General features: G+C 53.3%; 1 protein-coding gene and 1 long non-coding RNA gene across 2 annotated transcripts in view; one reads left to right on the top strand and one right to left on the bottom strand.

Moving 5' to 3' along the window:
* LOC116940169 (uncharacterized) overlaps nt 1-5,933 on the bottom strand; it is a 21,998-nt gene extending 16,065 nt beyond the window's left edge. Inside the window, exons 1-3 of the mRNA XM_032949524.2 lie at nt 4,646-5,933; nt 3,232-3,351; nt 720-826 (exon numbers count right to left, since the gene is read on the bottom strand). Coding sequence (XP_032805415.1) covers nt 720-826; nt 3,232-3,351; nt 4,646-5,382 — 964 coding nt within the window. The 5' untranslated portion in view covers nt 5,383-5,933. The remainder of the gene's footprint in view (nt 1-719; nt 827-3,231; nt 3,352-4,645) is intronic.
* Nucleotides 5,274-27,124, top strand: LOC142924097 (uncharacterized). Its single transcript, XR_012941249.1, has 2 exons — nt 5,274-5,386; nt 26,690-27,124. It is a non-coding gene; the product is annotated as an uncharacterized LOC142924097 (long non-coding RNA).
* The last annotated feature ends 818 nt before the right edge of the window (nt 27,125-27,942 follow it).

Consider the following 27,942-nt stretch of genomic DNA (forward strand, 5'->3'; position numbering starts at 1 on the left):
CCCCCTAGTAGCCACAATGAGTAAGCCCACAAGCTAACCCCCTAGTAGCCACAAGGAGTAGAAAAACAAACGTGGCTGGAGAGCTTCTTTGAAAAGGGGGAAAGACCCAATGATGAACCCCTCCCACTCGGTCCGTGAAAAAACCGGTCCCTGGTGCCAAAAATGTTGGGGACCGCTGTTGTGACAGACCACACGGCCCAGCGGCAGAGCTAGAGCAGTATTCTTCTTTGCAAATCTCGCGGGTCACTGGCAACTCCTGGTGACCTTTAGTGCGGCCCCCGACAACACACGACACGTGACAACACCCCCCACCCCCCATCATCATCATCATCATCGTCGTGCTGCTGTCAAACCCAACAATGGTTTCAAACGTGTGTCGGCCCTCACACGCTGATGATGTCTCATCGGCGAATGTGGGCCCCTCCTCTGAAATGTAGTGAAGAACACTGGGCTAGCGGCTCGCAATCCAAAGGGTTCGCGGGTTCAAATCCTGACCAGGGTTTTTTACTCAGCCAACATTGCCATGGGGTCGAATGAGTGTCGCTTTAGAAGTCAACATTGGTTTCCCGTATGCACAGGATGTACAGGAAAATAACATATATATAATCTGGTCCCCCGCCATAATAATGTTGGAATGTCCACCACCAGCTTAACCAGAGATGAGCACCGCGTGTGCCGCTTCAGTCCCCGCAGGGAATGCCGCTCGGTGGCCTCCCGACCTTTGGGGTCGCAGTTGGTGCCGTCGTGTCCCGGGCAGCAGCGCCACTCGAGAGAGGTGACGATGAGATGCTTGACGCGGTATGACGGCCGCTGCATCACGCGGTACCTGCAACAATCCGGGGGGGGGGGGGGGCAGCGGGGGAGGGAAAAGCAATCAATGATGGGAAGGGAGCTCCAAAGTCAGTGTGGCGGTGGTGGTGGTGGTGGCGGCGGTGGCGGCGGTGGTGGTGGTTGAAGACGAGGTGGATGAGATTAAACAACAGTCAAGCTAAATTTTGATTTAAAGCTTTCGTGACTGCAGGGATTAATATTCTTGTTCTTTCAGTGTGGCGGTGGTGGTGGTGGTGGCGGCGGTGGTGGTGGTGGTTGAAGACGAGGTGGATGAGATTAAACAACAGTCAAGCTAAATTTTGATTTAAAGCTTTCGTGACTGCAGTAATTCATATTCTTAGTTCTTTCGGTAAAGTCACGTTTTTTTCCCTTCAACGTGACTTTACCGAAAGAACTAAGGATATAATATAACAGTCAAGCTGGTAGAGCGGAGTCCTCAAAAAATGGGTGGTGCAGGAGGAATGAAGGGGTGAAGTTCACGGCAACAGTAAACATTGTAGTCGCGATAGAAGAGTGATAAGGAGGCGATTGACTGCCCGAACGAATTGGGGAATGTTGGGCCATCAAGTCAACCGGGTTTCTTTACGTTGTGATATTCACAGACGTGTACACAACACGTGCATAAATTCCCGCTATTCGCGCGTGTGTAGTGTGTAGGTGGTAGTGTAGAGACAAAGGCGGTCGGGCGTGGTGCTGGCCACCCACCCCCTCGTGTACGGTTGCGGCCTTCATAGGTGCTGCTCGCTAACAGCACTTGCCCATACAGTCTGCTAAGGCTATACGGGGGATCTTTGTCTTTATCTTTGCGTAGCGGTTAGCGCGCTGCATTACGAACCTGGCGACCCGGAGTTCGATTCCCGCTCACGGCCAACACCGGTGACAATTATCTGAACCGATCCTGGGGCTCCCCGAGGTCGGCTCAGCCTTAAAATGAGTACCTGGTGCGATGTGTAGTAAACATCGCCACTGGGGAGACAAAGGCGGCTGGGCGTGGTGCTGACCACCCACCCCCTCGTGTGCCGTGCCGGCCTTCATAGGTGCTACTCGCTAACGGCACTTGCCCCAACAGTCTGTTACAGGCTATAGAGGGGATCTTTGTCTTTGTTTTGTCTCACTCTGACATCGCGAGCACGATTCCCTTGTGCAAATCACCGCTCGCGGCCACGCGTGCACTCCCGGGTGAGACGACGAACACAAGCGCCGCACATCCCGTGCGGACAACAGCGAGCGGACTCGGGCCGTGGCCAAATTGTCCGTCGGACGAGGCTGGTGGCGGAACGACAGCCGAGGAGGGGCGACACGACCCCCCACCGCCACCGCGGGGAATTGAGTCGATGAGCTCAGCTCGCGTGTGGCGGCGGGGGCGGCGGCGTGCACCCGTGCCTCGCGCGCGATGCGCGAATGCGAATTGCCGGTGAACGGAGGAGCTCCCCGATGCGAGTTCGGTGTTGCGCCGCGTGTCGTTCGGCGTGGTGTCCGACGTTTCGCTCCGCGTGCCGGGGAGCTTGTTCTTTCGTTTGTTTCGTTTCCCGAATAAGGGCCCTTGATGGCTCGTTCGCCTTGCCACCGTGCGTTCCGAAACAAGCTCCAGGCACGGTGGCACGAACCGTCGTACATCGTGCCGCGGAGTGCTGTGTGCAACACGACAGCGGCAACCTACGAGAGCTGATGGGGTTTTTTTTTTTAAAACACCTAACGGTGCTGGTCGTGATGGTCTCCAGCGAAACGTCGTACAAAAATAGGGAACGTTTTACTCGAGCTATTTAACATTACCTCATTCTCCTTGTTTGTGTTGCTGATAACCCAAATCTCAAATGGGGCATTTGCCCATGACGTGACGCAACTTGATCAGATTGGCTCTGTCGCTGGGCAGTGGAGAGCTGTACCATATTTAGAAGAAAAAAAATGGCATACAAACTATACACTAAAACTACTTTTTTGTTTCATTTTACCATGTAAGGGCCACTGAGCTATTTAACTATTTTTCAGAAGCGACCTGGCCACAAATTATAGCTCAACGATGTGGCTTATCATCACGTGGAAATATATAGCAGCCAAATACTCTAAACCCACGTTGATTCAAAAAATGTGGAGGGGAAAACCGAAGGACCCGGACAAAAATCCACGCGACCACGGGGCAGAGAGCACACGCAGACTCCAAATATACAGCAGCAGCAGGCGTCAGTATCGGGATCGAATCCACGACCTCCTGTATACCAGGCGAGGTAGTTAACATCTCCTAGCCACCGCGGCGCCCTCATTACGCAGTTCACGACGACGGTCTGGCCGGACAGAAACGAGTGGTGAACCGTGCACATATCTCGCGCGAACTGAATTCAACACGGGGGTCGATTGACCGCACGTGACAAAGCGGGGGGAAGGGGGGGGTGTGCAACTCACACGATGCCGCACACTCCGTACGTCCAGGGGCACTGCTGGGTCGCCTTGCCCACGTACGTCTCGCTGCCGTCGGCGAGCGCCGTGGGCGAGAGTCGGGTCCGCACGTAGGCGCACCAGTTCCTGCGCGCGCACAGAAAGATGCCCCCCCCACACACACACACAAACACCGTATAGCATCAACAGACTGTTATTGGGGGCGGGTGCTGTTAGCGAGTAGCGGGCAGCTACTGAAGGCCGGCACGGCACACGACAGCGCTACGCCCGGTTCGCATTTTGAGGCTGAGTCGACCAAGGACCGCTGAAGATAATCGTCACCGATAGGCTGCCTCGCTTGGCGCTCGCACCTCCGACGAGCACGGTCGGCTACGTACGGTGCGAAAGAAGTTCAACATATATACAGACACACACACACGCTCTGTGAAACGGCGCTTGTTCGAGGCGCGAGGGTTGACGGATCGCGCAGGGATCGGTGCGAAACGGCGATTCTCCACCCCAGCCTGGGCTGCTGCAAGAGTGGGCCAGCGAGGTCAGGAATCAACAAGTAATTGTGGCCAAAGCCGTTGATGTCACCACCACCACCACCCCCTCGCCAGAGCGTCCCCACCCTCTGCCAGATCCCGCAGCTGCTTCACCGCCCTGGCAGTCACCACCCCCCCACACCACCACCAGTGCGGCGAGCGGGTTCGCGAAACCCTTTGCGTCGTTGTTACAATCGTATCGCACGTCGGAATTTCTGGCGAGTTGCACTCCGATTCGCCTCTCGCACTTGCGCGGCGCTCATGATTGTGAAGACATTTTGACAAACACCCCCCACCCCCCCGCCCCGGTTGCAGGACCCTCCTGAAAACAGTCTTGAGACTCACTGATGGGCTTCTGTTTTGCTTATTTCTGAGTGGCAGCACATGGCGGTGATTTCACGTGGACAGTAGTTCTATGACACCCACGTATATGTGTGCCGTCTTCACGAGTGTGAAAAAGTGTGGTCAAAACATAAATTGTCTGCGGAGAAGCCGTCATCTTGCGGTGGAGCGACAAAAGGGTTGTGCGTGGACATGTCTAACGGTGGAGGTGTGTGTGTGTGCTGAGTGGGGAACGGAGGCGCAGCGGTTAGCGCGCTGTGCTACGAACCTGGCGACTCGAGTTCGATCCCCGCTCACGGCCAACACCGCTTAAGATTATCTGAACCGCTCACGCGCCTCCTCTAGGTCGACTCAACCTGGTGCGGTGTGTAGTAAACATCGCCACTCGGGAGACAAAGGCGGCCAGAGGTGGTGCTGGCCACCCACCCCCTCGTGCGCCCGTGCCGGCCTTCACAGGTGCTCGCTTACAGCACTTGCCCCTACAAGTGTGGTAAGGCTACCCAGGGGGGGTCATAGTCTTGGTTTGGAGTGGACCGTGTCTCCCAGCCGCTTACCGCCCTCTCGAGTTGCGCGCCTGCCGAGACGTCCGGGTGAAGCCCCCCTCCTCTTGAACCAACCCCGAAGCCTCCCAAATGATCCCGGGCGACCGCGCCCCTCCGCCCGCCTCTCCAGCAGCAGCAGCGGCGGCGGCGGCGGCGGTTCCCCCTGGAGTCTCCGTGTCTCTCTGTCGCTGCTGCTGCTGCTGATGACGATGAAGGAGATGGTGGTGGAGCGGCTGTCGATGAGGCTGTTGCTGCTGCTGCTGCTGGCCATGTTGTGGCTGATGCTGGGTTTGTGACACCACAGTCGCCACCTTGTCGTGCGCGTCTCCCGTGGAAGAGTCGCGCTCGTCCATCCTCCCCGTGTGAATCGCATTCTCGTCGCGATCAGGATGATGATGTTGCTGCTGCTGCTGCTGGTGGTGGTGGTGGAGCGCCGGGGTGACGATGGCACGGCCCGTGATGCGTCCACCGCGCTGTCTTGAGTCGGCGTGAGCGACAGGGAGGCGCGCATCGAGTCCAACCTGAGTCGCATCACTGTGAGACTGATGTAGCTGCTGCTGCTGTAGCTGCTCCTGCTGCTGTAGCTGTTGCTGCTGTAGCTGCTCCTGCTGCTGTAGCTGCTGCTGCTGCTGCTGTAGCTGCTCCTGCTGCTGTGCCCGAGCGGACGATTGGCTCGAGGAAAACGCTCCAGCACCAAGCGCCCCGCACCACGCCAGCGAGAAGAACAGCGTCCAACACGTCACCAGCATCGTGGTGAGTTCCGCGGTGAAACCTCTCGCAGAGCAGAAGTCCCCGTTCCAGCTGCTCTTTGTAGACGCTCGCTCGCCGCACGTTTCCCTGTGCTGCCCCTGGTCGCGAGTAGTTGCGGCGAATTGCGTAAAGTTTGTGTTTGCTTTTTTTTTCTTTTCTTTTTACGCAAGAACCGCGCGCGGCTTCCGAAGCTTTGCGCAAATGCAGGTTCCGCGAATTCCGCGACCCCTGGGCGTAAATTCGGCGTCGCCGCTCGAGAGGACTTCACGGACCCAGCGGCGGGGTTTGTCTGGTCAAGTCGCTCCCTTCCCTCTCCTCTCCCGAGGAGCGCGAATCGAGCGGCGCACCCGCCACGTCAGACGCAGAGTCTCTCCGCAGGTCCGTTCCGTGATCGCTCCATCGGGACGCCGGGGCCGTGCTCCCTCGGCCACTCAGCCCTCTCTGCTCGCCACTCCCTCTGCTTTCTGGGCGCTGCGTTCCGCTCGCCTTCCCTTAAAACAGCTGCCCCCTAATACAATTATTATTTTTTATTATTATTATTTTAAGAAGCTCGGTGTGTGTGTGTGTGTGTGGGGGGGGGGGAGGGTGGTGGAGACTTGGAGAGGGGAGTGTGTGTGGGGGGGGGGGGGGGAGGGGGTGGCGAGGTGAGTTGGAGGGGCAGTGTCGACTGAGCGGCCAGGAAGGAACTCGAGATGCAGGGAAACGAAGCCCCCCCTCCCCCCACCCACACACCCGCGAGCTCCGCTTCCTCAGCCCCACGGCACGAACAGCCGAAACGCCACGGTCGTTGAGCGCGCCGAGGTGGGCCAGCAACAAACAGCACTCTCTCATGTTAAGCTGAGAGAGTTGACGCGTCTCTTGAATTGAGCCAAGGTTCTTTGTAGAACTTGGCGGTGGGGTGCGGTTAACGATGGCAGGGAATTCCAAGGTGGAGCGGCAGGTAGTGGTGGTAGTAGTAGTAATAATAGTTTCAACTTCTAACACGCTGCGCAGTATTCGCTCGCTCTCGTAGAAAGACAGAGAGAGAGAGAGAGAACGACTCAGAGGCGAGAGAAGGAACCGCAGATCAGCAGCAAGGCAGACAACAATTCCCAACAATTCCCAAGCTCTGCGGTGTTCTAGGGATGAAGGTCTTATCAGACGATTAATGATGGGTTTTTTTTTTTTACATGTGGGAGGAAACCGAAGCACCCGGATTAAACCCACGAGTGCGAGGGGGAAACACTCGATCACATACAGACAGGGCAGGTGGAGTCTATATTTGTTGCTGTGCCGCATTATCCTGGCGAGGCAGGGGCACGGCTCTTCCTCGACGCACACAGGAAGGGATTGTCACAGCCCATCTGTGTTGCCATCCACCAACCCTCGCTGATGCCTCCAAAGTGCCGGCTCATGGGCCACGGGCAGAGGTCACGGGCCCAGCACGAGGGGAGATGCTGAAGTGTGTGGACCTGCAGTGTGGTGTGTGAGTGTGGTGAGTGAGTGTGGTGAGTGTGCTGTGTGAGTGTGTGAGTGTGGTGTGTGAGTGTGGTGAGTGTGGTGAGTGTGGTGTGTGAGTGTGGTGAGTGTGGTGAGTGAGTGTGGTGAGTGTGGTGTGTGAGTGTGGCGAGTGTGTGTGGTGAGTGAGTGTGCTGAGTGTGGTGAGTGAGTGTGGTGAGTGTGGTGAGTGAGTGTGGTGAGTGTGGTGAGTGAGTGTGGTGAGTGTGGTGTGTGAGTGTGGTGAGTGAGTGTGAGTGTGGTGAGTGTGGTGTGTGAGTGTGGTGAGTGTGGTGTGTGGGTGTGGTGAGTGAGTGTGGTGAGTGTGGTGAGTGAGTGTGGTGAGTGTGGTGTGTGAGTGTGGTGTGTGAGTGTGGTTAGTGAGTGTGGTGAGTGTGGTGAGTGAGTGTGGTGAGTGTGGTGAGTGAGTGTGGTGAGTGTGGTGTGTGAGTGTGGTGTGTGAGTGTGGTGAGTGTGGTGAGTGAGTGTGGTGAGTGTGGTGAGTGAGTGTGAGTGTGGTGAGTGTGGTGAGTGTGGTGTGTGAGTATGGTGAGTGTGGTGTGTGGGTGTGGTGAGTGAGTGTGGTGAGTGTGGTGTGTGAGTGTGGTGAGTGAGGTGTGTGACTGTGGTGAGTGAGTGTGGTGAGTGTGGTGTGTGAGTGTGGTGAGTGTGGTGAGTGTGGTGTGTGAGGGCGGTGAGTGTGGTGTGTGGGTGTGGTGAGTGAGTGTGGTGAGTGTGGTGTGAGTGGGGTGAGTGTGGTGAGTGTGGTGAGTCTGGTGTGGTGAGTGCGGTGTGTGAGTGTGGTGTGTGAGTGTGGTGAGTGTGGCGAGTGTGGTGAGTGAGTGTGGTGTGTGAGTGTGGTAAGTGTGGTGTGTGAGTGTGGTGAGTGAGTGTGGTGAGTGCGGTGTGTGAGTGTGGGGAGTGTGGTGTGTGAGTGTGGTGAGTGTGGTGTGTGAGTGTGGTGTGTAAGTGTGGTGTGTAAGTGTGGCGAGTGAGTGTGGTGAGTGTGGTGTGTGAGTGTGGTGAGTGTGGTGTGTGTGGTTTGTGAGTGTGGCGAGTGTGGTGTGTGAGTGTGGTGAGTGTGGTGTGTGGGTGTGGTGAGTGAGTGTGGTGAGTGTGGTGTGTGAGTGTGGTGAGTGTGGTGTGTGAGTGCGGTGAGTGTGGTGTGTGGGTGTGGTGAGTGAGTGTGGTGAGTGTGGTGTGTGAGTGTGGTGAGTGTGGTGTGTGAGTGTGGTGTGTGAGTGTGGTGAGTGTGATGTGTGAGTGTGGTGAGTGTGGTGAGTGTGCTGTGTGTGGTTTGTGAGTGTGGTGAGTGTGGTGTGTGAGTGCGGTGAGTGTGGTGTGTGAGTGTGGTTTGTGAGTGTGGCGAGTGTGGTGTGTGGGTGTGGTGAGTGTGGTGAGTGTGGTGTGTGAGTGCGGTGAGTGTGGTGTGTGGGTGTGGTGAGTGAGTGTGGTGAGTGTGGTGTGTGAGTGTGGTGTGTGAGTGTGGTGAGTGGGGTGTGTGAGTGTGTGAGTGTGGTGTGTGAGTGTGGTGAGTGTGGTGAGTGTGGTTTGTGAGTGTGGCGAATGTGATGTGTGAGTGTGGTGAGTGTGGTGAGTGTGGTGTGTGAGTGCGGTGAGTGTTGTGTGTGGGTGTGGTGTGTGAGTGTGGTGAGTGTGGTGTGTGAGTGTGGTGAGTGTGGTGTGTGAGTGTGGTGAGTGGGGTGTGTGAGTGTGTGAGTGTGGTGTGTGAGTGTGGTGTGTGAGTGTGGTGTGTGAGTGTGGTGAGTGTGATGAGTGTGGTGTGTGAGTGTGGTGAGTTAGGTGAGTGAGTGTGGTGAGTTGGGTGTGTGAGTGTGGTGTGTGAGGTGCGTGAGTGTGGTGAGTGCGGTGTGTGAGTGTGGTGAGTGTGGTGAGTGTGGTGTGTGAGTGTCTGAGTGTGGTGTGTGAGTGTGGTGTGTGAGTGTGGCGAGTGTGGTGTGTGAGTGTGATGAGTGTGGTGAGTGTGGTGTGTGAATGTGGTGAGTGTGGTGTGTGAGTGTGGTGTGTGAGTGTTTGAGTTTGGTGAGTGTGGTGTATGAGTGTGGTGTGTGAGTGTGGTGAGTGTGGTGTGTGAGTGTGGTGAGTGTGGTGTGTGAGTGTGGTGAGTGTGGTGTGTGAGTGTGGTGAGTGTGGTTGGTGAGTGTGGTGAGTGTGGTGAGTGTGGTGTGTGAGTGGGATGAGTGTGGTGAGTGTGGTGTGTGAGTGTGGTGTGTGAGGTGTGTGACTGTCTGAGTGTGGTGTGTGAGTGTGGTGTGTGAGTGTGGTGAGTGTAATGAGTGGTGTGTGAGTGTGGTGAGTGAGTGTGGTTGGTGAGTGTGATGAGTGGTGTGTGAGTGTGGTGTGTGAGTGTGGTGTATGAGTGTGGTGTGTGTGGTGAGTGTGGTGTGTGAGTGTGGTGAGTGTGGTGTGTACGTGTGGTGAGTGAGTGTGGTGAGTGGGGTGTGTGAGTGTGGTGAGTGTGGTGAGTGTGGTGTGTGAGTGTGGTGTGTGAGTGTGGTGTATGAGTGTGGTGTGTGAGTGCGGTGAGTGTGGTGTGTTGGTGTGGTGTGTGAGTGTGGTGAGTGTGGTGTGTTGGTGTGGTGTGTGAGTGTGGTGAGTGTGGTGTGTGAGTGTGGTGAGTGCGGGTGTGAGTGTGGTGAGTGCGGGTGTGAGTGTGGTGAGTGTGGTGTGTGAGTGTGGTGAGTGTGGTGAGTGTGGTGTGTGAGTGTGGTGAGTGAGGTGTGTGAGTGTGGTGAGTGAGGTGTGTGAGTGTGGTGAGTGTGGTGTGTAAGTGTGGTGAGTGTGGTGTAAGAGTGTGGTGTGTGAGTGTGGTGAGTGTGGTGTGTGATTGTGGTGAGTGAGGTGTGTGAGTGTGGTGAGTGTGGTGTGAGTGGGGTAGTTGTGGTTGGTGAGTGTGGTAAGTGTGGTGTGTGATTGTGGTGAGTGTGGTGAGTGAGTGCGGTGTGTGTGGTGTGTGAGTGTGGTGTGTGTGGTGTGTGTGTGTGGTGAGTGGAGTGTGTGTGTGTGGTGTGAGTGTGGTGAGTCTGGTGTGGTGAGTGTGGTGTGTGAGTGTGGTGTGTGAGTGTGGTGAGTGTGGTGAGTGAGTGCGGTGTGTGTGGTGTGTGAGTGTGGTGTGTGTGGTGTGTGTGTGTGGTGAGTGGAGTGTGTGTGTGTGGTGTGAGTGTGGTGAGTCTGGTGTGGTGAGTGTGGTGTGTGAGTGTGGTGTGTGAGTGTGGTGAGTGTGGCGAGTGTGGTGTGTGAGTGTGGTGAGTGTGGCGAGTGTGGTGAGTGAATGTGGTGTGTGAGTGCGGTGTGTGAGTGTGGTGAGTGTGGTGTGTGAGTGTGGTGTGTGAGTGTGGTGAGTGTGGTGTGTAATTGTGGTGTGTAAGTGTGGCGAGTGAGTGTGGTGAGTGTGGTGTGTGAGTGTGGTGAGTGTGGTGTGTGTGGTTTGTGAGTGTGGCGAGTGTGGTGTGTGAGTGTGGTGAGTGTGGTGAGTGTGGTGTGTGAGTGCGGTGAGTGTGGTGTGTGGGTGTGGTGAGTGAGTGTGGTGAGTGTGGTGTGTGAGTGTGGTGAGTGTGGTGTGTGAGTGTGGTGTGTGAGTGTGGTGAGTGTGATGTGTGAGTGTGGTGAGTGTGGTGAGTGTGCTGTGTGTGGTTTGTGAGTGTGGTGAGTGTGGTGTGTGAGTGCGGTGAGTGTGGTGTGTGGGTGTGGTGAGTGTGGTGAGTGTGGTGTGTGGGTGTGGTGAGTGAGTGTGGTGAGTGTGGTTTGTGAGTGTGGCGAGTGTGGTGTGTGAGTGTGGTGAGTGTGGTGAGTGTGGTGTGTGAGTGCGGTGAGTGTGGTGTGTGGGTGTGGTGAGTGAGTGTGGTGAGTGTGGTGTGTGAGTGTGGTGAGTGTGGTGTGTGAGTGTGGTGTGTGAGTGTGGTGAGTGTGGTGTGTGAGTGTGTGAGTGTGGTGTGTGAGTGTGGTGAGTGTGGTGAGTGTGGTGTGTGAGTGCGGTGAGTGTTGTGTATGGGTGTGGTGTGTGAGTGTGGTGAGTGTGGTGTGTGAGTGTGGTGAGTGTGGTGTGTGAGTGTGGTGAGTGGGGTGTGTGAGTGTGTGAGTGTGGTGTGTGAGTGTGGTGTGTGAGTGTGGTGAGTGTGATGAGTGTGGCGTGTGAGTGTGGTGTGTGAGTGTGGTGTGTGAGTGTGGTGAGTGTGATGAGTGTGGTGTGTGAGTGTGGTGAGTTAGGTGAGTGAGTGTGGTGAGTTGGGTGTGTGAGTGTGTGAGTGTGGTGTGTGAGGTGCGTGAGTGTGGTGAGTGTGGTGTGTGAGTGTGGTGAGTGTGGTGAGTGAGTGTGGTGAGTGTGGTGAGTGTGGTGTGAGTGTGGTGAGTGTGGTGTGTGAGTGTCTGAGTGTGGTGTGTGAGTGTGGTGTGTGAGTGTGGTGTGTGAGTGTGGCGAGTGTGGTGTGTGAGTGTGATGAGTGTGGTGAGTGTGGTGTGTGAGTGTGGTGAGTGCGGTGAGTGTGGTGAGTGTGGTGTGTGAGTGTGGTGTGTGAGTGTGGTGTGTGAGTGTTTGAGTTTGGTGAGTGTGGTGTATGAGTGTGGTGTGTGAGTGTGGTGAGTGTGGTGTGTGAGTGTGGTGTGTGTGGTGTGTGAGTGTGGTGTGTGTGGTGTGTGAGTTTGATGAGTGTGGTGTGTGAGTGGGGTGAGTGTGGTTGGTGAGTGTGGTGAGTGTGGTGAGTGTGGTGTGTGAGTGGGATGAGTGTGGTGAGTGTGGTGTGTGAGTATGGTGTGTGAGTGTGGTGTGTGAGTGTGCTGAGTGAGTGTGGTGAGTGGGTTGTGTGAGTGTGGTGTGTGAGGTGTGTGACTGTCTGAGTGTGGTGTGTGAGTGTGGTGTGTGAGTGTGGTGAGTGTAATGAGTGGTGTGTGAGTGTGGTGAGTGAGTGTGGTTGGTGAGTGTGATGAGTGGTGTGTGAGTGTGGTGAGTGAGTGTGGTGTGAGTGTGGTGTGTGAGTGTGATGAGTGTGGTGTGTGAGTGTGGTGAGTGTGGTGTGTAAGTGTGGTGAGTGAGTGTGGTGAGTGAGTGTGGTTGGTGAGTGTAATGAGTGGTGTGTGAGTGTGGTGAGTGAGTGTGGTTGGTGAGTGTGATGAGTGGTGTGTGAGTGTGGTGAGTGAGTGTGGTGTGTGAGTGTGGTGTGTGAGTGTGGTGAGTGTGGTGAGTGTGGTGTGTGAGTGTGGTGAGTGTGGTGTGTAAGTGTGGTGAGTGAGTGTGGTGAGTGGGGTGTGTGAGTGTGGTGTGTGAGGTGTGTGACTGTCTGAGTGTGGTGTGTGAGTGTGGTGTGTGAGTGTGGTGAGTGTAATGAGTGGTGTGTGAGTGTGGTGATTGAGTGTGGTTGGTGAGTGTGATGAGTGGTGTGTGAGTGTGGTGAGTGAGTGTGGTGTGTGAGTGTGGTGTATGAGTGTGGTGTGTGAGTGTGGTGAGTGTGGTGAGTGTGGTGTGTGAGTGCGGTGTGTTGGTGTGGTGTGTGAGTGTGGTGAGTGTGGTGAGTGAGTGTGGTGTGTGAGTGTGGTGAGTGTGGTAAGTGTGGTGAGTGCGGTGTGTGAGTGTAGTGAGTGTGGTGTGTGTGTGTGGTGAGTGGAGTGTGTGTGTGGTGAGTGGGGTGTGTGAGTGTGGTGAGCGTGGTGAGTGGGGTGTGTGAGTGTGGTGAGTGTGTGTGTGTGGTGAGTGGAGTGTGTGTGTGGTGAGTGTGGTGTGTGAGTGTGGTGAGTGTGGTGTGTGAGTGTGGTGAGTGTGGTGAGTGTGCTGTGTGTGGTTTGTGAGTGTGGTGAGTGGGGTGTGTGAGTGTGGTGAGTGTGGTGAGTGTGGTGTGTGAGTGCGGTGAGTGTGGTGTGTGGGTGTGGTGAGTGAGTGTGGTGAGTGTGGTGTGTGAGTGTGGTGAGTGTGGTGTGTGAGTGTGGTGTGTGAGTGTGGTGAGTGTGATGTGTGAGTGTGGTGAGTGTGGTGAGTGTGCTGTGTGTGGTTTGTGAGTGTGGTGAGTGTGGTGTGTGAGTGCGGTGAGTGTGGTGTGTGGGTGTGGTGAGTGTGGTGAGTGTGGTGTGTGGGTGTGGTGAGTGAGTGTGGTGAGTGTGGTTTGTGAGTGTGGCGAGTGTGGTGTGTGAGTGTGGTGAGTGTGGTGAGTGTGGTGTGTGAGTGCGGTGAGTGTGGTGTGTGGGTGTGGTGAGTGAGTGTGGTGAGTGTGGTGTGTGAGTGTGGTGAGTGTGGTGTGTGAGTGTGGTGTGTGAGTGTGGTGAGTGTGGTGTGTGAGTGTGTGAGTGTGGTGTGTGAGTGTGGTGAGTGTGGTGAGTGTGGTGTGTGAGTGCGGTGAGTGTTGTGTATGGGTGTGGTGTGTGAGTGTGGTGAGTGTGGTGTGTGAGTGTGGTGAGTGTGGTGTGTGAGTGTGGTGAGTGGGGTGTGTGAGTGTGTGAGTGTGGTGTGTGAGTGTGGTGTGTGAGTGTGGTGAGTGTGATGAGTGTGGCGTGTGAGTGTGGTGTGTGAGTGTGGTGTGTGAGTGTGGTGAGTGTGATGAGTGTGGTGTGTGAGTGTGGTGAGTTAGGTGAGTGAGTGTGGTGAGTTGGGTGTGTGAGTGTGTGAGTGTGGTGTGTGAGGTGCGTGAGTGTGGTGAGTGTGGTGTGTGAGTGTGGTGAGTGTGGTGAGTGAGTGTGGTGAGTGTGGTGAGTGTGGTGTGAGTGTGGTGAGTGTGGTGTGTGAGTGTCTGAGTGTGGTGTGTGAGTGTGGTGTGTGAGTGTGGTGTGTGAGTGTGGCGAGTGTGGTGTGTGAGTGTGATGAGTGTGGTGAGTGTGGTGTGTGAGTGTGGTGAGTGCGGTGAGTGTGGTGAGTGTGGTGTGTGAGTGTGGTGTGTGAGTGTGGTGTGTGAGTGTTTGAGTTTGGTGAGTGTGGTGTATGAGTGTGGTGTGTGAGTGTGGTGAGTGTGGTGTGTGAGTGTGGTGTGTGTGGTGTGTGAGTGTGGTGTGTGTGGTGTGTGAGTTTGATGAGTGTGGTGTGTGAGTGGGGTGAGTGTGGTTGGTGAGTGTGGTGAGTGTGGTGAGTGTGGTGTGTGAGTGGGATGAGTGTGGTGAGTGTGGTGTGTGAGTATGGTGTGTGAGTGTGGTGTGTGAGTGTGCTGAGTGAGTGTGGTGAGTGGGTTGTGTGAGTGTGGTGTGTGAGGTGTGTGACTGTCTGAGTGTGGTGTGTGAGTGTGGTGTGTGAGTGTGGTGAGTGTAATGAGTGGTGTGTGAGTGTGGTGAGTGAGTGTGGTTGGTGAGTGTGATGAGTGGTGTGTGAGTGTGGTGAGTGAGTGTGGTGTGAGTGTGGTGTGTGAGTGTGATGAGTGTGGTGTGTGAGTGTGGTGAGTGTGGTGTGTAAGTGTGGTGAGTGAGTGTGGTGAGTGAGTGTGGTTGGTGAGTGTAATGAGTGGTGTGTGAGTGTGGTGAGTGAGTGTGGTTGGTGAGTGTGATGAGTGGTGTGTGAGTGTGGTGAGTGAGTGTGGTGTGTGAGTGTGGTGTGTGAGTGTGGTGAGTGTGGTGAGTGTGGTGTGTGAGTGTGGTGAGTGTGGTGTGTAAGTGTGGTGAGTGAGTGTGGTGAGTGGGGTGTGTGAGTGTGGTGTGTGAGGTGTGTGACTGTCTGAGTGTGGTGTGTGAGTGTGGTGTGTGAGTGTGGTGAGTGTAATGAGTGGTGTGTGAGTGTGGTGATTGAGTGTGGTTGGTGAGTGTGATGAGTGGTGTGTGAGTGTGGTGAGTGAGTGTGGTGTGTGAGTGTGGTGTATGAGTGTGGTGTGTGAGTGTGGTGAGTGTGGTGAGTGTGGTGTGTGAGTGCGGTGTGTTGGTGTGGTGTGTGAGTGTGGTGAGTGTGGTGAGTGAGTGTGGTGTGTGAGTGTGGTGAGTGTGGTAAGTGTGGTGAGTGCGGTGTGTGAGTGTAGTGAGTGTGGTGTGTGTGTGTGGTGAGTGGAGTGTGTGTGTGGTGAGTGGGGTGTGTGAGTGTGGTGAGCGTGGTGAGTGGGGTGTGTGAGTGTGGTGAGTGTGTGTGTGTGGTGAGTGGAGTGTGTGTGTGGTGAGTGTGGTGTGTGAGTGTGGTGAGTGTGGTGTGTGAGTGTGGTGAGTGTGGTGAGTGTGCTGTGTGTGGTTTGTGAGTGTGGTGAGTGGGGTGTGTGAGTGTGGTGAGTGTGTGTGTGTGGTGAGTGGAGTGTGTGTGTGGTGAGTGTGGTGTGTGAGTGTGGTGAGTGTGGTGTGTGAGTGTGGTGAGTGTGGTGAGTGTGCTGTGTGTGGTTTGTGAGTATGGTGAGTGTGGTGTGTGGGTGTGGTGAGTGAGTGTGGTGAGTGTGGTGTGTGAGTGTGGTGAGTGTGGTGTGTGAGTGTGGTGAGTGTGGTGAGTGTGGTGTGTGAGTGCGGTAAGTGTGGTGTGTGGGTGTGGTGGGTGAGTGTGGTGAGTGTGGTGTGTGAGTGTGGTGAGTGAGTGTGGTGAGTGTGGTGAGTGTGGTGTGAGTGTGGTGAGTGTGGTGTGTGAGTGTCTGAGTGTGGTGTGTGAGTGTGGTGTGTGAGTGTGGTGAGTGTGGTGAGTGAGTGGGGTGAGTCTGGTTGGTGAGTGTGGTGAGTGTGGTGAGTGCGGTGTGTGAGTGTGGTGTGTGAGTGTGGTGAGTGTGGTGAGTGTGGTGTGAGTGTGGTGAGTGTGGTGTGTGAGTGTCTTAGTGTGGTGTGTGAGTGTGGTGTGTGAGTGTGGTGAGTGTGGTGAGTGAGTGGGGTGAGTGTGGTTGGTGAGTGTGGTGAGTGTGGTGAGTGCGGTGTGTGAGTGTGGTGTGTGAGTGTGGTGAGTGTGGTGTGTAAGTGTGGTGAGTGTAGTGTAAGAGTGTGGTGTGTGAGTGTGGTGAGTGTGGTGAGTGTGGTGTGTGATTGTGGTGAGTGAAGTGTGTGAGTGTGGTGAGTGTGGTGTGTGAGTGGGGTAGTTGTGGTTGGTGAGTGTGGTAAGTGTGGTGTGTGAGTGTGGTGTGTGAGTGTGGTGAGTGTGGTGTGTGAGTGTGGTGTGTGTGGTTGGTGAGTGTGGTGAGTGTGGTGTGTGTGTGTGGTGAGTGGAGTGTGTGTGTGGTGAGTGGGGTGTGTGAGTGTGGTGAGCGTGTTGAGTGGGGTGTGTGAGTGTGGTGAGTGTGTGTGTGTGGTGAGTGGAGTGTGTGTGTGGTGAGTGTGGTGTGTGGGTGTGGTGAGTGAGTGTGGTGAGTGTGGTGTGTGAGTGTGGTGAGTGTGGTGTGTGAGTGTGGTTTGTGAGTGTGGCGAGTGTGGTGTGTGGGTGTGGTGAGTGTGGTGAGTGTGGTGAGTGTGGTGTGTGAGTGCGGTAAGTGTGGTGTGTGGGTGTGGTGGGTGAGTGTGGTGAGTGTGGTGTGTGAGTGTGGTGAGTGTGGTGAGTGTGGTTTGTGAGTGTGGCGAGTGTGATGTGTGAGTGTTGTGAGTGTGGTGTGTGAGTGTGGTGTGTGAGTGTGGTGAGTGTGTGAGTGTGGTGTGTGAGTGTGGTGAGTGGGGTGTGTGAGTGTGGTGAGTGTGGTGAGTGTGGTGTGTGAGTGCGGTAGTGTTGTGTGTGGGTGTGGTGTGTGAGTGTGGTGAGTGTGGTGTGTGAGTGTGGTGAGTGTGGTGTGTGAGTGTGGTGAGTGGGGTGTGTGAGTGTGTGAGTGTGGTGTGTGAGTGTGGTGTGTGAGTGTGGTGAGTGTGATGAGTGTGGTGTGTGAGTGTGGTGTGTGAGTGTGGTGAGTGTGATGAGTGTGGTGTGTGAGTGTGGTGAGTTAGGTGAGTGAGTGTGGTGAGTTGGGTGTGTGAGTGTGTGAGTGTGGTGTGTGAGGTGCGTGAGTGTGGTGAGTGTGGTGTGTGAGTGTGGTGAGTGTGGTGAGTGAGTGTGGTGAGTGTGGTGAGTGTGGTGTGAGTGTGGTGAGTGTGGTGTGTGAGTGTCTGAGTGTGGTGTGTGAGTGTGGTGTGTGAGTGTGGCGAGTGTGGTGTGTGAGTGTGATGAGTGTGGTGAGTGTGGTGTGTGAATGTGGTGAGTGTGGTGTGTGGTGTGTGAGTGTGGTGAGTGCGGTGTGTGAGTGTGGTGAGTGTGGTGAGTGTGTGAGTGTGGTGTGTGAGTGTGGTGTGTGAGTGTGTAAGTGTGGTGAGTGTGGTGTGTGAGTGTGGTGTGTGAGTGTGTGAGTGTGGTGAGTGTGGTGTATGAGTGTGGTGTGTGAGTGTGGTGTGTGAGTGTGGTGAGTGTGGTGTGTGAGTGTGGTGAGTGAGGTGCGTGAGTGTGGTGAGTGTGGTGTGTGAGTGTGGTGTGTGAGTGTGGTGTGTGTGGTGTGTGAGTTTGGTGAGTGTGGTGTGTGAGTAGGGTGAGTGTGGTTGGTGAGTGTGGTGAGTGTGGTGTGTGAGTGTGGTGAGTGTGGTGAGTGGGGTGTGTGAGTGTGGTGTGTGAGTGTGGTGTGTGAGTGTGGTGAGTGAGTGTGGTGAGTGGGGTGTGTGAGTGTGGTGTGTGAGGTGTGTGACTGTCTGAGTGTGGTGTGTGAGTGTGGTGTGTGAGTGTGGTGAGTGTAATGAGTGGTGTGTGAGTGTGGTGAGTGAGTGTGGTTGGTGAGTGTGATGAGTGGTGTGTGAGTGTGGTGAGTGAGTGTGGTGTGGTGAGTGTGGTGAGTGTGGTGAGTGTGGTGTGTGAGTGTGGTGAGTGTGGTGTGTAAGTGTGGTGAGTGTGGTGTATGAGTGTGGTGTGTGAGTGTGGTGAGTGTGGTGAGTGTGGTGTGTGAGTGTGGTGAGTGTGGTGTGTGAGTGTGGTGTGTGAGTGTGGTGAGTGTGGTGTGTGGGTGTGGTGAGTGTGGTGAGTGAGTGTGGTGAGTGTGGTGAGTGTGGTGTGTGAGTGTGGTGAGTGTGGTGAGTGGGGTGTGTGAGTGTGGTGTGTGAGTGTGGTGTGTGAGTGTGGTGAGTGAGTGTGGTGAGTGGGGTGTGTGAGTGTGGTGTGTGAGGTGTGTGACTGTCTGAGTGTGGTGTGTGAGTGTGGTGTGTGAGTGTGGTGAGTGTAATGAGTGGTGTGTGAGTGTGGTGAGTGAGTGTGGTTGGTGAGTGTGATGAGTGGTGTGTGAGTGTGGTGAGTGAGTGTGGTGTGGTGAGTGTGGTGAGTGTGGTGAGTGTGGTGTGTGAGTGTGGTGAGTGTGGTGTATGAGTGTGGTGTGTGAGTGTGGTGAGTGTGGTGAGTGTGGTGTGTGAGTGTGGTGAGTGTGGTGTGTGAGTGTGGTGTGTGAGTGTGGTGAGTGTGGTGTGTGGGTGTGGTGAGTGTGGTGAGTGTGGTGTGTGAGTGTGGTGTGTGAGTGTGGTGAGTGTGGTGAGTGTGGTGTGTGAGTGTGGTGAGTGTGATGAGTGTGGTGTGTGAGTGTGGTGAGTGTGGTGTGTGAGTGTGGTGAGTGAGGTGTGTGAGTGTGGTGAGTGAGGTGTGTGAGTGTGGTGAGTGAGTGTGGTGAGTGTGGTGTGTGATTGTGGTGAGTGAGGTGTGTGAGTGTGGTGAGTGTGGTTGGTGAGTGTGGTGAGTGTGGTGTGTGAGTGTGGTGAGTGAGTGCGGTGTGTGTGGTGTGTGAGTGTGGTGAGTGTGGTGTGTGAGTGTGGTGAGTGTGGTGTGTAAGTGGGGTGAGTGTGGTTGGTGAGTGTGGTGAGTGTGGTGTGTGAGTGTGGTGAGTGAGTGTGGTGTGTGAGTGTGGTGAGTGCGGTGTGTGAGTGTAGTGAGTGTGGTGTGTAAGTGGGGTGTGTGAGTGTGGTGAGTGTGGTGAGTGTGTGTGTGTGGTGAGTGGAGTGTGTGTGTGGTGAGTGGGGTGTGTGAGTGTGGTGAGTGTGGTGTGTGAGTGTGGTGAGTGTGGTGAGTGGTGTGGTCAGTGGGGTGTGTGAGTGTAGAGCTGTCTGCTCAGCCTCAAACGAGTACCTGGTGCGGTGTGTAAACATCGCCACTGGGGAGACAAAGGCGAAGCGTGGTGTTGGCCACCCACCCCCTCGTGTGCCGTGCCGGCCTTCACAAGTGCTACTCGCTAACAGCACTTGCCCCAAGATCCATCTGAGACTATACGGGGGGGTGGGGTGGGGGGTCTTTGTCCAGTGTATTACTGTGACTGGTGGGCGTGGTTGAACTCAGTCAAGGTTGGCAGACCGAATCGTCAGCACGAGTGGAGGACTCCGTGGGTGACGTTCATCTCCGTGCCGAGTCCTGGGGGCAGAGCCGTAGCGGTGGTGGGCCGTGCCGATGGCCAAGACGCCCCGATGGCCAAGACGCCCCGTCGAGCGTCTTGGCCATCGGCACGGCCCACCACCGCTACCTTGTGAGGTCCGAGCACTTCGGACCTCACAAGCTAGGCGGGAGGGGTTGTGCCCGGTTAGTACGGTTCCTATTGAATGTGTGCGAGTTTTCATCACGCGGCAGGTAGCATCGGTCGTGCTCTATCCACCGCTGGTCGATAGACCTCACTCCAGCACGAGGTAGGGCACAACGGTGGCTACGAGATGTTGACTACCTCGCCCGCTATGCAGGAGGTCGTAGGTTCGATCCCGACCCTGACGCCTGCTGCTGCTGTATATTTGGAGTTTGTCTCTCTCCCCGTGGTCGCGTTGATTTTTCTCCGGGTCCTCCGGTGCTACCCTCGACATTTAGAATCAACAACACCACGCGTTTACAGTAATTTGGCTGGTGTACATTTCCACTTGATATCAGCCACTTTGTTGAGCTCGCATTTGTGAGAGCCAGGTCGCTTCTGAAAAAGAGCTACATAGCTCAGTGGGCTTTACCTGGTAAATTCAACACGTAGGCTGGTAAACTAAAAATAAATAGCTTAGTTTGGCATGCATGTTGAACTTCTTTCACGCCGTACGTACCCAATCGTGCTTATCGGAGGTGCGGGGGAAGGACAACAAACTAAACACAAAAAAGCATTTCTAAAGAAATTAGTTTTGGAATCTCGTAGATTTAAAAGTGCGTATCACCAGTGGCTTCCAATGATCGGAAGGAAGGGCGTTCCAGACGGACGTGGCGTTAGGTAGAGGACGGGTTATTAGGGTCAGTGCGTGAACCAGAACACATTTGTAACTACTCTTTGGATTTTTTTCGGTAAAGTCACGTAGGTAAAAAAACAATAAAATAAAATAAATGAAAAAGAACTAAATTAAGACGGAGGCTTGTGTTGCCTCCGAAACGTCGTGATTTAATTTAGTTGTTTTTTTCATTTATTTTATTTTATTGGTTTTTATCGACGTGACTTTACCGAAAAAACCCAAAGAGTATGAATCCTTGCAGTCACGAAAGCTTCAAATCTAGAACATTTGTAACTGTATGACCACTTTGTTCGGGTTATTGTTACGGCCAATGCCAGTGACTAGATTGATGATTAGTTAGGCTTAGAAGTAGGTTAGTACCAGTAGTTGGTGTAGTCATTGATTAAGGATAGGGCATGGCTATTGTTTATAGCTTAGTTAATCTAATCGGTTATAGATATAATAGAGCGTGAATATCAGTGGATGGTTAAATAGTTGGTTGAGGGTCGAGGTTGAGTGAGAGGGCTCGTACTGATGGTTAGCTGACTTAGTTATAGAGTGAGTCTAGTTAGGGGTAGGGTTCGTATCAGTGGTTAAATGACCATTTCCTTAGTGTGCGATGTGTAAACATCAACAAGAGGGCAAGTACTTCGTGGTTGGTAAGCTGGTAGACGAGGCTTAATGGGGCAGCATTTGGGTGCCCAGTTCAAATACCCGCCACTGTTATTGCTCGCGAGCGGGAATCGAATTCGGGTGGCCTGTTAACGTCGCTCTCAGTGCGCTAACCACTGCGCCACCGCTCCTGCTCCCACCCAACTCCCCGTCACCTTTCCAGTCATTGGCCGCTGCTCAGGCGAGGCTCGCGTTGACGCCTCCTGCGGAGGGAGCTCGCAACCATGAATGGATCACAAAACATATCTCCAAAATCTTGAATAAACACAAGATCCAGGTCCGATTCAACACATTACATAAAATCCGTGATCTGGTTCCGTCTGTAAAAGATGTGATTCCGGACATACAATACCCTGGCGTCTACAAACTAAGTTGCCTCTGTGGTAGTAGTTACATTTGAGAAACCAAACGACATGTCTTGGACCGCATTCGTGAACACAAAGCAGACCTAAAACACGGTAGGACCAACACCTCGGCCGTGGCAGATCACTGTTATAATTCAGTAGGCTCACATGACATTGACTTCTCCAAGACAGAGGTTCTTTGCAAGCCATCTGGCTACCATGAGAGATTCGTTCATGAGGCTATCCACATATACAAACACAGAGACAATTTCAACCGAGAAGATGGATTCTGGCTTAGAAATCATTGGAAGGATTTGATAAACCATTTCGGGTCTTAATTGATTGTTCACGCTTACGGTGGCTTTCAGACCGCATCCATTATTTTTCGTCTCCCCCCTCCTCTTTTCCGAACATAGATGGACTCGTCCTTCTGACTAACTGCCAAATCGCTCTCCGTGGTGCTAACGTTCAAAACACGCCACTTTTTCAAATTTTCTTGCTGTGGTTTTCACACCTGATGATGATTGCTTGTGTTGCAGTCGAAACGTCGTGAGAATTGTATTTTTTTTATATTTGTATTATTTTATTGTTTCCCTTCTACGTGACTTTACCGAAATAACCAAGAATATGAATCCCTGCAGTCACGAAAGCTTTAAATCAAAACCTGAATGGGTTGTTGTTATTATTATTATTACGTAACATCCAACCACCACACGAGAGCCGCAACAATGATGCAGTGCAGCGCGCGGTGCGCTGGCAACAAGAGTCCACACAAGCCAGTGCTCCAGCTCCCTCCTCACCTTGACCAGGGTCACAGTGACCTTGCATGTATGGGTATCGGGGTATGGCTATGTATGTGTGTGTATGGGGGCCTTCATAGGTACTCGCTAACAGCACTTGCCCCTACAGTCTGTTAAAGGCTATACGGGGGATCTTTGTCTTTGTGTGTATGGGGAGCGGTGGCGCGCTGCGCTATGAACCCGGCGACCCGAGTTCCGAGTCCCGCTCACGGCCAACACCAGTGACGATTATCTGAACCGGTCCGGACCTCCCTTAAGTCGACTCAGCCTCAAATGAGTACCTGGTGCGGTGTGTAACCATCACCACGAAGGAGACAGAGGCGGCTGGGCGTTGTGTCGGCCTTCATAAGTGCGCGCTAACAGCACTTTCCCCAACAGTCTGTTAAAAAAAAACTATACGGGGGAATCTTCCTCTTTGGGTAAGCGTCCATGTACGTTGAACTTTGTTTTCTTCACCGTACGTAGCCAACCGCGCTAATCGGAGGTGCGGAGAAGGACAACAAGCTGAACAGAAGCCGCCGCCGCTGCGAGGATGAGCTGAGTTCGCGTGACGATGGTTGATGCTCCTTGTACGAGATCAAAGATGTACTGTGGGTACATTGTGGCAATCACTGCGTGTGTCATGAGCGCAACCTTCTCTTCACCTTCCCAGTGATCTTCCTGCTTGAGTCAGTGACCAAACCTCAACCCCCTGCGCCCAAATGTTTCCTCAGTTGAGAAGTGCGTGCGGTACCGCAAATCCACCGTTGTACCGTACTTCAACGCCCTCGCATCTACGCTGCGCGCACATTTTTAGCGCCCCACGTTGACCAGACTGGTTGCAGCGTGGTCAAATAATTCCCACGACCCGCAAGGGGCGGGGAGTTCCTTATCCAGCAGTGGATTGACCAAAGTCTGTTCCATGAACAATGTGCATCCTGACGCACCGGTCCTCATCCCTCCCAGCACCACTCTAAAATAATATGTCTCTTGGCAGAGCCTCTGCGACAATTTGGCAGTTCCGCAGATTTCTAACGGCAATTAGAGTGGCCTGCGGCCAGGGCAGCATTAAGAATTGGAGCCTGTCGCAGAGAGCGAGGAAATGCACCTTCCACTCCTGGAGTCAAGCGTCTTCATCGCACGGGACACCCACTCCCTCAACCACTCACCCGCTCACCTACCCACCCACTCAATAACTCATCCATCCACCCACCGACTCACTCACTCGCTCGCTCGCCTACCCACCGAATAATTAATTACTCATCCATTCACTCACCCACCCACTCACTCACCCGTTCATCCACCCACTTACTCACCCACTCACTCATGCATACACCCATTCATCCAATCAACCACTCAGCCACTCACTCACCCACTCAGTCACCCGTTCATCCACCCACTTACTCACCCACTCACTCATGCATACACCCATTCATCCAATCAACCACTCAGCCACTCACTCACCCGCTCAGTCACCCACCCGCCCACCCACCTCGGGCGATGTCGCTGAACAGAGAGAGCTGGTGTCCTTCCTTGTTCGCCAGCTCCCTCACTTTATCTTGACATTACAAAGGCTCCCGGGACTCGACAATTGCCAGTCAAGGCGAGGCTGCAGTCGATAAAGTTTTACTATTCTAAAACAGCCACATCTTGCAAAACCGCGATGGAGTCATTGGTGACCCCGCGCAATAGCAAGACGAATGACAACAACTACGAATTATAACGCATTCCACTCTCGTGCAAGAGCCGCTGACACCATTGAGAGGCGCGGGATATCGTCATCATCATCAGTCGTGATATAGCCACTGCTGGCTTAAAGGCCATCTCAGACCAGCGTCATGCGCGCATGCAACCAGCCACCCAGGTGATGCACCCCAGTTGATCCCATCGCAATGAGCTCAGCGGTTTGCACGGACGCCCTCTCGGGCGAGTTATCGCCTGTGACTGAGAGCCGCGACATTGTGTGCGCGTGTGTGCGTCTCTCTCCCCGTCCGTGTGTGGGTATGTCTGTCTCCGTGGTGTCTGTCTGTCTCGGTGTTTTCGTGTCTGAGCTCTCCGCGTGTGTCTCTGTATCTCTGTGTCCGTGACTGTCAGTGCCTCTCTCCGTCTCTCGGTTTCTGTGTCTCTGTATGGCTATCTCTGTCTCTCTCTCTCTCTGCGTCTCTCTCCGCGTCTCTCTACTGGACATCTGTGAAAAAGAGCTTCATAGCTCATCGGATTCCTCCAGTCTAAATGAAAATTCTGATTCCATCTGTCCGTCCGTCTGCGTTTCTCTCCGCGTCTCTCTCTTTATGCGTGTCGGTGTTTCCCCTTCTTTCATGGCCACGGTGTTGTTTTGACGAATCGCCCATCCAATTGCTATTCAGGCTCGAACGCTGCTTAGCTTCCGAGCTCTGACGAGTGTCGGTCGCGTTCCGGGTGGTGTGGCCAGCAGCCACAATGCGCAACGCTTGCATACGTCACACATCCAACAAAGACAAAGATCCCCCGTATAGCCTTAACAGACTATTGGGGCAAGTGGTATTAGCGAGTAGCACCTATGAAGGCCGGCACGGCACACGAGACACACACACACACGTGGCCGAGCTAGGAAGTTAGGATTCCAAGAGGCGATCTAGCAATACATGCAGACAACACAGTGCTCTGCCTGCTGTGGTAGTAAAGACATGAGATCACCCACACTCACACGCGTGGGTGAATAGGTAGAGGCGCTGCCCTGCAATTGTTTGCTCACGTCACTGCTGGCGGGAGTGCCTCGGCTACAGCGAGCTCTACAGAGCCACTCTAGAGGGCATTTGGCCTGCTCTACCTCACTGGCCGGCTGTCTTGGTAGAGGTGGGAGTAACCACACTTTAGTCCACCGCATGCACGACCTGCCGATCGACTAGCTATAAAATGTAACACGATTTTTGTTCCTGGGTAGTAAGTGTTATTTTCTAATTGCTTATGCCTCAAAAGTATATAAAATGGCTATTATTCCCTACAAACTTTGCTTTTGTGACCAGGACTTTACGTGAAGGAATGACACAAATGCACACCACGTCTTCTCAATGAAAATATGTACATTTCAAAATATTTCTGTCCTGGTCACAAAAGCAAAGTTTGTGGGAAATAATAGCCATTTTCTGTACTTTTGAGGCATAAGTAATGGGAAATAATGGTTTTGTTCCACAGTAGCTATCAGCATCAGAATCTTTGTTTATGCTGGAGGAATCCGATGAGCTATAAAGCTCTTTTTCACAGATGTCCAGCAGAGGCAGATGAGAACGTTACAACAACAAACAGTACAACACCCACAAGAGGAGTGGGAGGGTATAAGAAAGGTAAACAAATAACTTGTTTAAAAATAGATGCAAATAAAACTAAATATTTTTTTTTATCTTACCAGGTAGCTATAGAGCCTACGAAGCAATTAGCTCAATTTTCGATCTGGCCACACATATTAACGGAACGAAGTGGATCATTATCCCATGGAAATGTATATCAGCCAAATAATCTAAACGCACGTTGGTTCTAAATGTGGAGGGAAAAATCGGAGGACCCGGAGAATAAATCGACGCGACCACGGGGAGAGAGAGAAACACGCAAACTCCAAATATACAGCAGCAGGCATCAGGGTTGGGATCGAACCCCCGAATCCTGCATACCAGACGAGGAATATAGCGTCACATCACTGTGGTGTCCTTTAAATAAAAAAAAGAGTATGGAGACAGGAGGGGGTCGATTTAAGAATGTTATGTTCCTGCCGCGGCAGGAGATCGAACCGACGACCTCAGGATCGCAGGTCCAGTGCGATAACCACGCCACCACCGAACAGTAATTCACATTTGTAAATGACAAAGACAAAACCACAACAGAAACAAATATAGTTCGGGATCCCAGAGGCATTTAGCAGCAGCAAACATTGATGACTGTACCGTACCGATGAGTACTAATGAGGACGAAACCGGTCCGTCTTTGTTTCCCCGCTACCGACAGTTTCTAGACTATTTGAGTCAGCGGTCTGAAGTGTCTCTCAACGACGCAATGGTCACACGTTCAGTTCCTTTGAGCTGATGGTCTGGATGAGGCTGAGACCTGTTTTTAGACGCAACGTGCATTTCCGTGCATTGTTAAATCTATCACAAAAATGGACAATACGGTTAATTTTACGTGCAGCTTTTCACGACCAATATTACAATTCATAATGAATTTTGATTTAAAGCTTTCGTGACTGCAGTAATTCGTATTCTTAGTTTTTTCGGTAAAGTCACGTTGAAGGGAAACAACAAAATAATAAAATATATATAAGAAAAAACTAAGGATATAATTCATAATGAGTTTATTTTGTGTTAGATCTTCGTGTGGGTGTAATGTCAACTTGTGTCTAAAAACCCTCCACCACCTGACAGAGTCAATCAAATTTAGTTGTCACCCCATGGGCAAACATGCACCGATTATTTTGTTTTGATTCATCAGCAAAAGCGGAGCAATGTTGAGAAGCGAGCAAGATCTTTTACTTTATTTTTGTACGTCCAACATCATCATCGTCAGGTGTTGACACGCGCTCAACGTGATTGTTGACGTTTATTTGATTTGTTACAGGGATAATGCCGCACTCTTACCGATAACTGTTAACTACCTCCCGTGGTATACAGGAGGTTGTGGGTTCAATCCCAACCCTGACGCCTGCTGCTGTATGTTTGGAGTTTGTGGGGTCTCTCTTCCCGCGGTCGCGTGTATTTTTCTCTGGGCCCTCCGGTTTCCCCCCTCCACATTTGCAATCAACATCACGCGTTTAGAGTCTTTGGCTACTGCTGTAAATGTCCACCGTGATGATAAGCCACTTCAACGAGCTATCATGTGTGGCCAGGTCGCTTCTGAAAATAAAAGAGCTACATAGCTCAGTTGGCCTTACGTGGTAGAAGAACACGTTTTAAATCAACAAAAAGATTAATTTCATTTGGAACTCACCACCACCACCGTGACGCGGATGTGTGGTGCCGTAACTGTTTCCCCTTCTCCTCCCTGCGCAGTCACCACCGAAGTGGCGCGGGAAGCTTGCATCACGGACAGCCATCAAACCCTGCGGTGACTGTGATGAGCGAACAGCATCGCGGCAGAATACTACGGCGCAATCCGGAACACCGGAACGTTTCAAAACGCGTGACGATGACTCACTCCGACGTTGTGCATTGTGCAAGGCCGTCAACGTGATTCTCACCGTGTCACCTCGGTGCTTTATGAAATAATTCATTTCATTTTGATGTTGAGCTAAGGCATGGGGACCACAATGCACTTCTTCAGGAATTCCTGGTGGTTGTTTGCATAATGCAAAAAGGCTGAGTGATATTTACACGTCTTTCTTTGTTACGTATGGGGGATTCGTGGTGATGCTTACAGCGTGCAATAACGTTGTGTGTAATATGTACTGAATATGAAATGATGATTAAAATTACAGTCATATCCCGGTCCACGTCGGGCATGCGTTCCTGGCAGGTGCGACGACGAATTTCGAAACGTCAATCAAAGCGATGTACAGGGTAGTCGTCGTAGTAGAGGGTGGTGGTGGTGGTGGCGGAGGGCGGAGAAGCGACGGATAACGAGACAGGAGGGACGATGCTGTCAACGACGTAAGTGTGGAGGTTGAGGCGACGCAAAATCACGTAGAGGTTTGTAGCACTTAATAATAAAGTGACAACGTATTTGCGAAACGACGTAGAAGGGGGAGTCGTACATCGGTGTATCCCTGTAGCACGAACATGGACAGCCGTACACCTGGCACTCTCTCGTGGCATTTCCTTATCGCAGTTTATTGTCCTTCCCCGCACCTCCGATTAGCGCGGCCGGCTACGCACAGCGCGAAAGAAGTTCAACATGCACGCACAGCACACACGTACGCACAGCACACACGCACAGCACACACACACGCACAGCACACACGCACGCACAGCACACACGCACGCACAGCACACACGCACGCACAGTACACACGTACGCACATTCCGACTCCAAACCGATCCCGAGGAGCGTTCCCGGAAAAGTGCCGCGCGAGAGACGTTCAACGCCCAGCGGTGAGTGCGCGAATTCACGCACGCGCCAAGCCGCATGCGAGCCGGCGCCTCGAGAACCCTCGAGGCCGAGGAGCATCCTCATCCTCATCCTCCTCCACTCCGCAATTGCTCGCCCTCTGGCCGCCCGCTCGCTGCTGCAGTGATGACGCGGCTCTCTCGAGAAAGGGAGCAGCTCCCACCCCGAACTCTGCAGCAACCACCACCACCACCACCCC

This window comes from Petromyzon marinus, chromosome 8, assembly GCF_048934315.1.
Source record: "Petromyzon marinus isolate PM22_M1 ecotype Great Lakes invasive population chromosome 8, UKy_Petmar_22M1.pri1.0, whole genome shotgun sequence".
Classification (NCBI taxonomy): domain Eukaryota; kingdom Metazoa; phylum Chordata; class Hyperoartia; order Petromyzontiformes; family Petromyzontidae; genus Petromyzon; species Petromyzon marinus.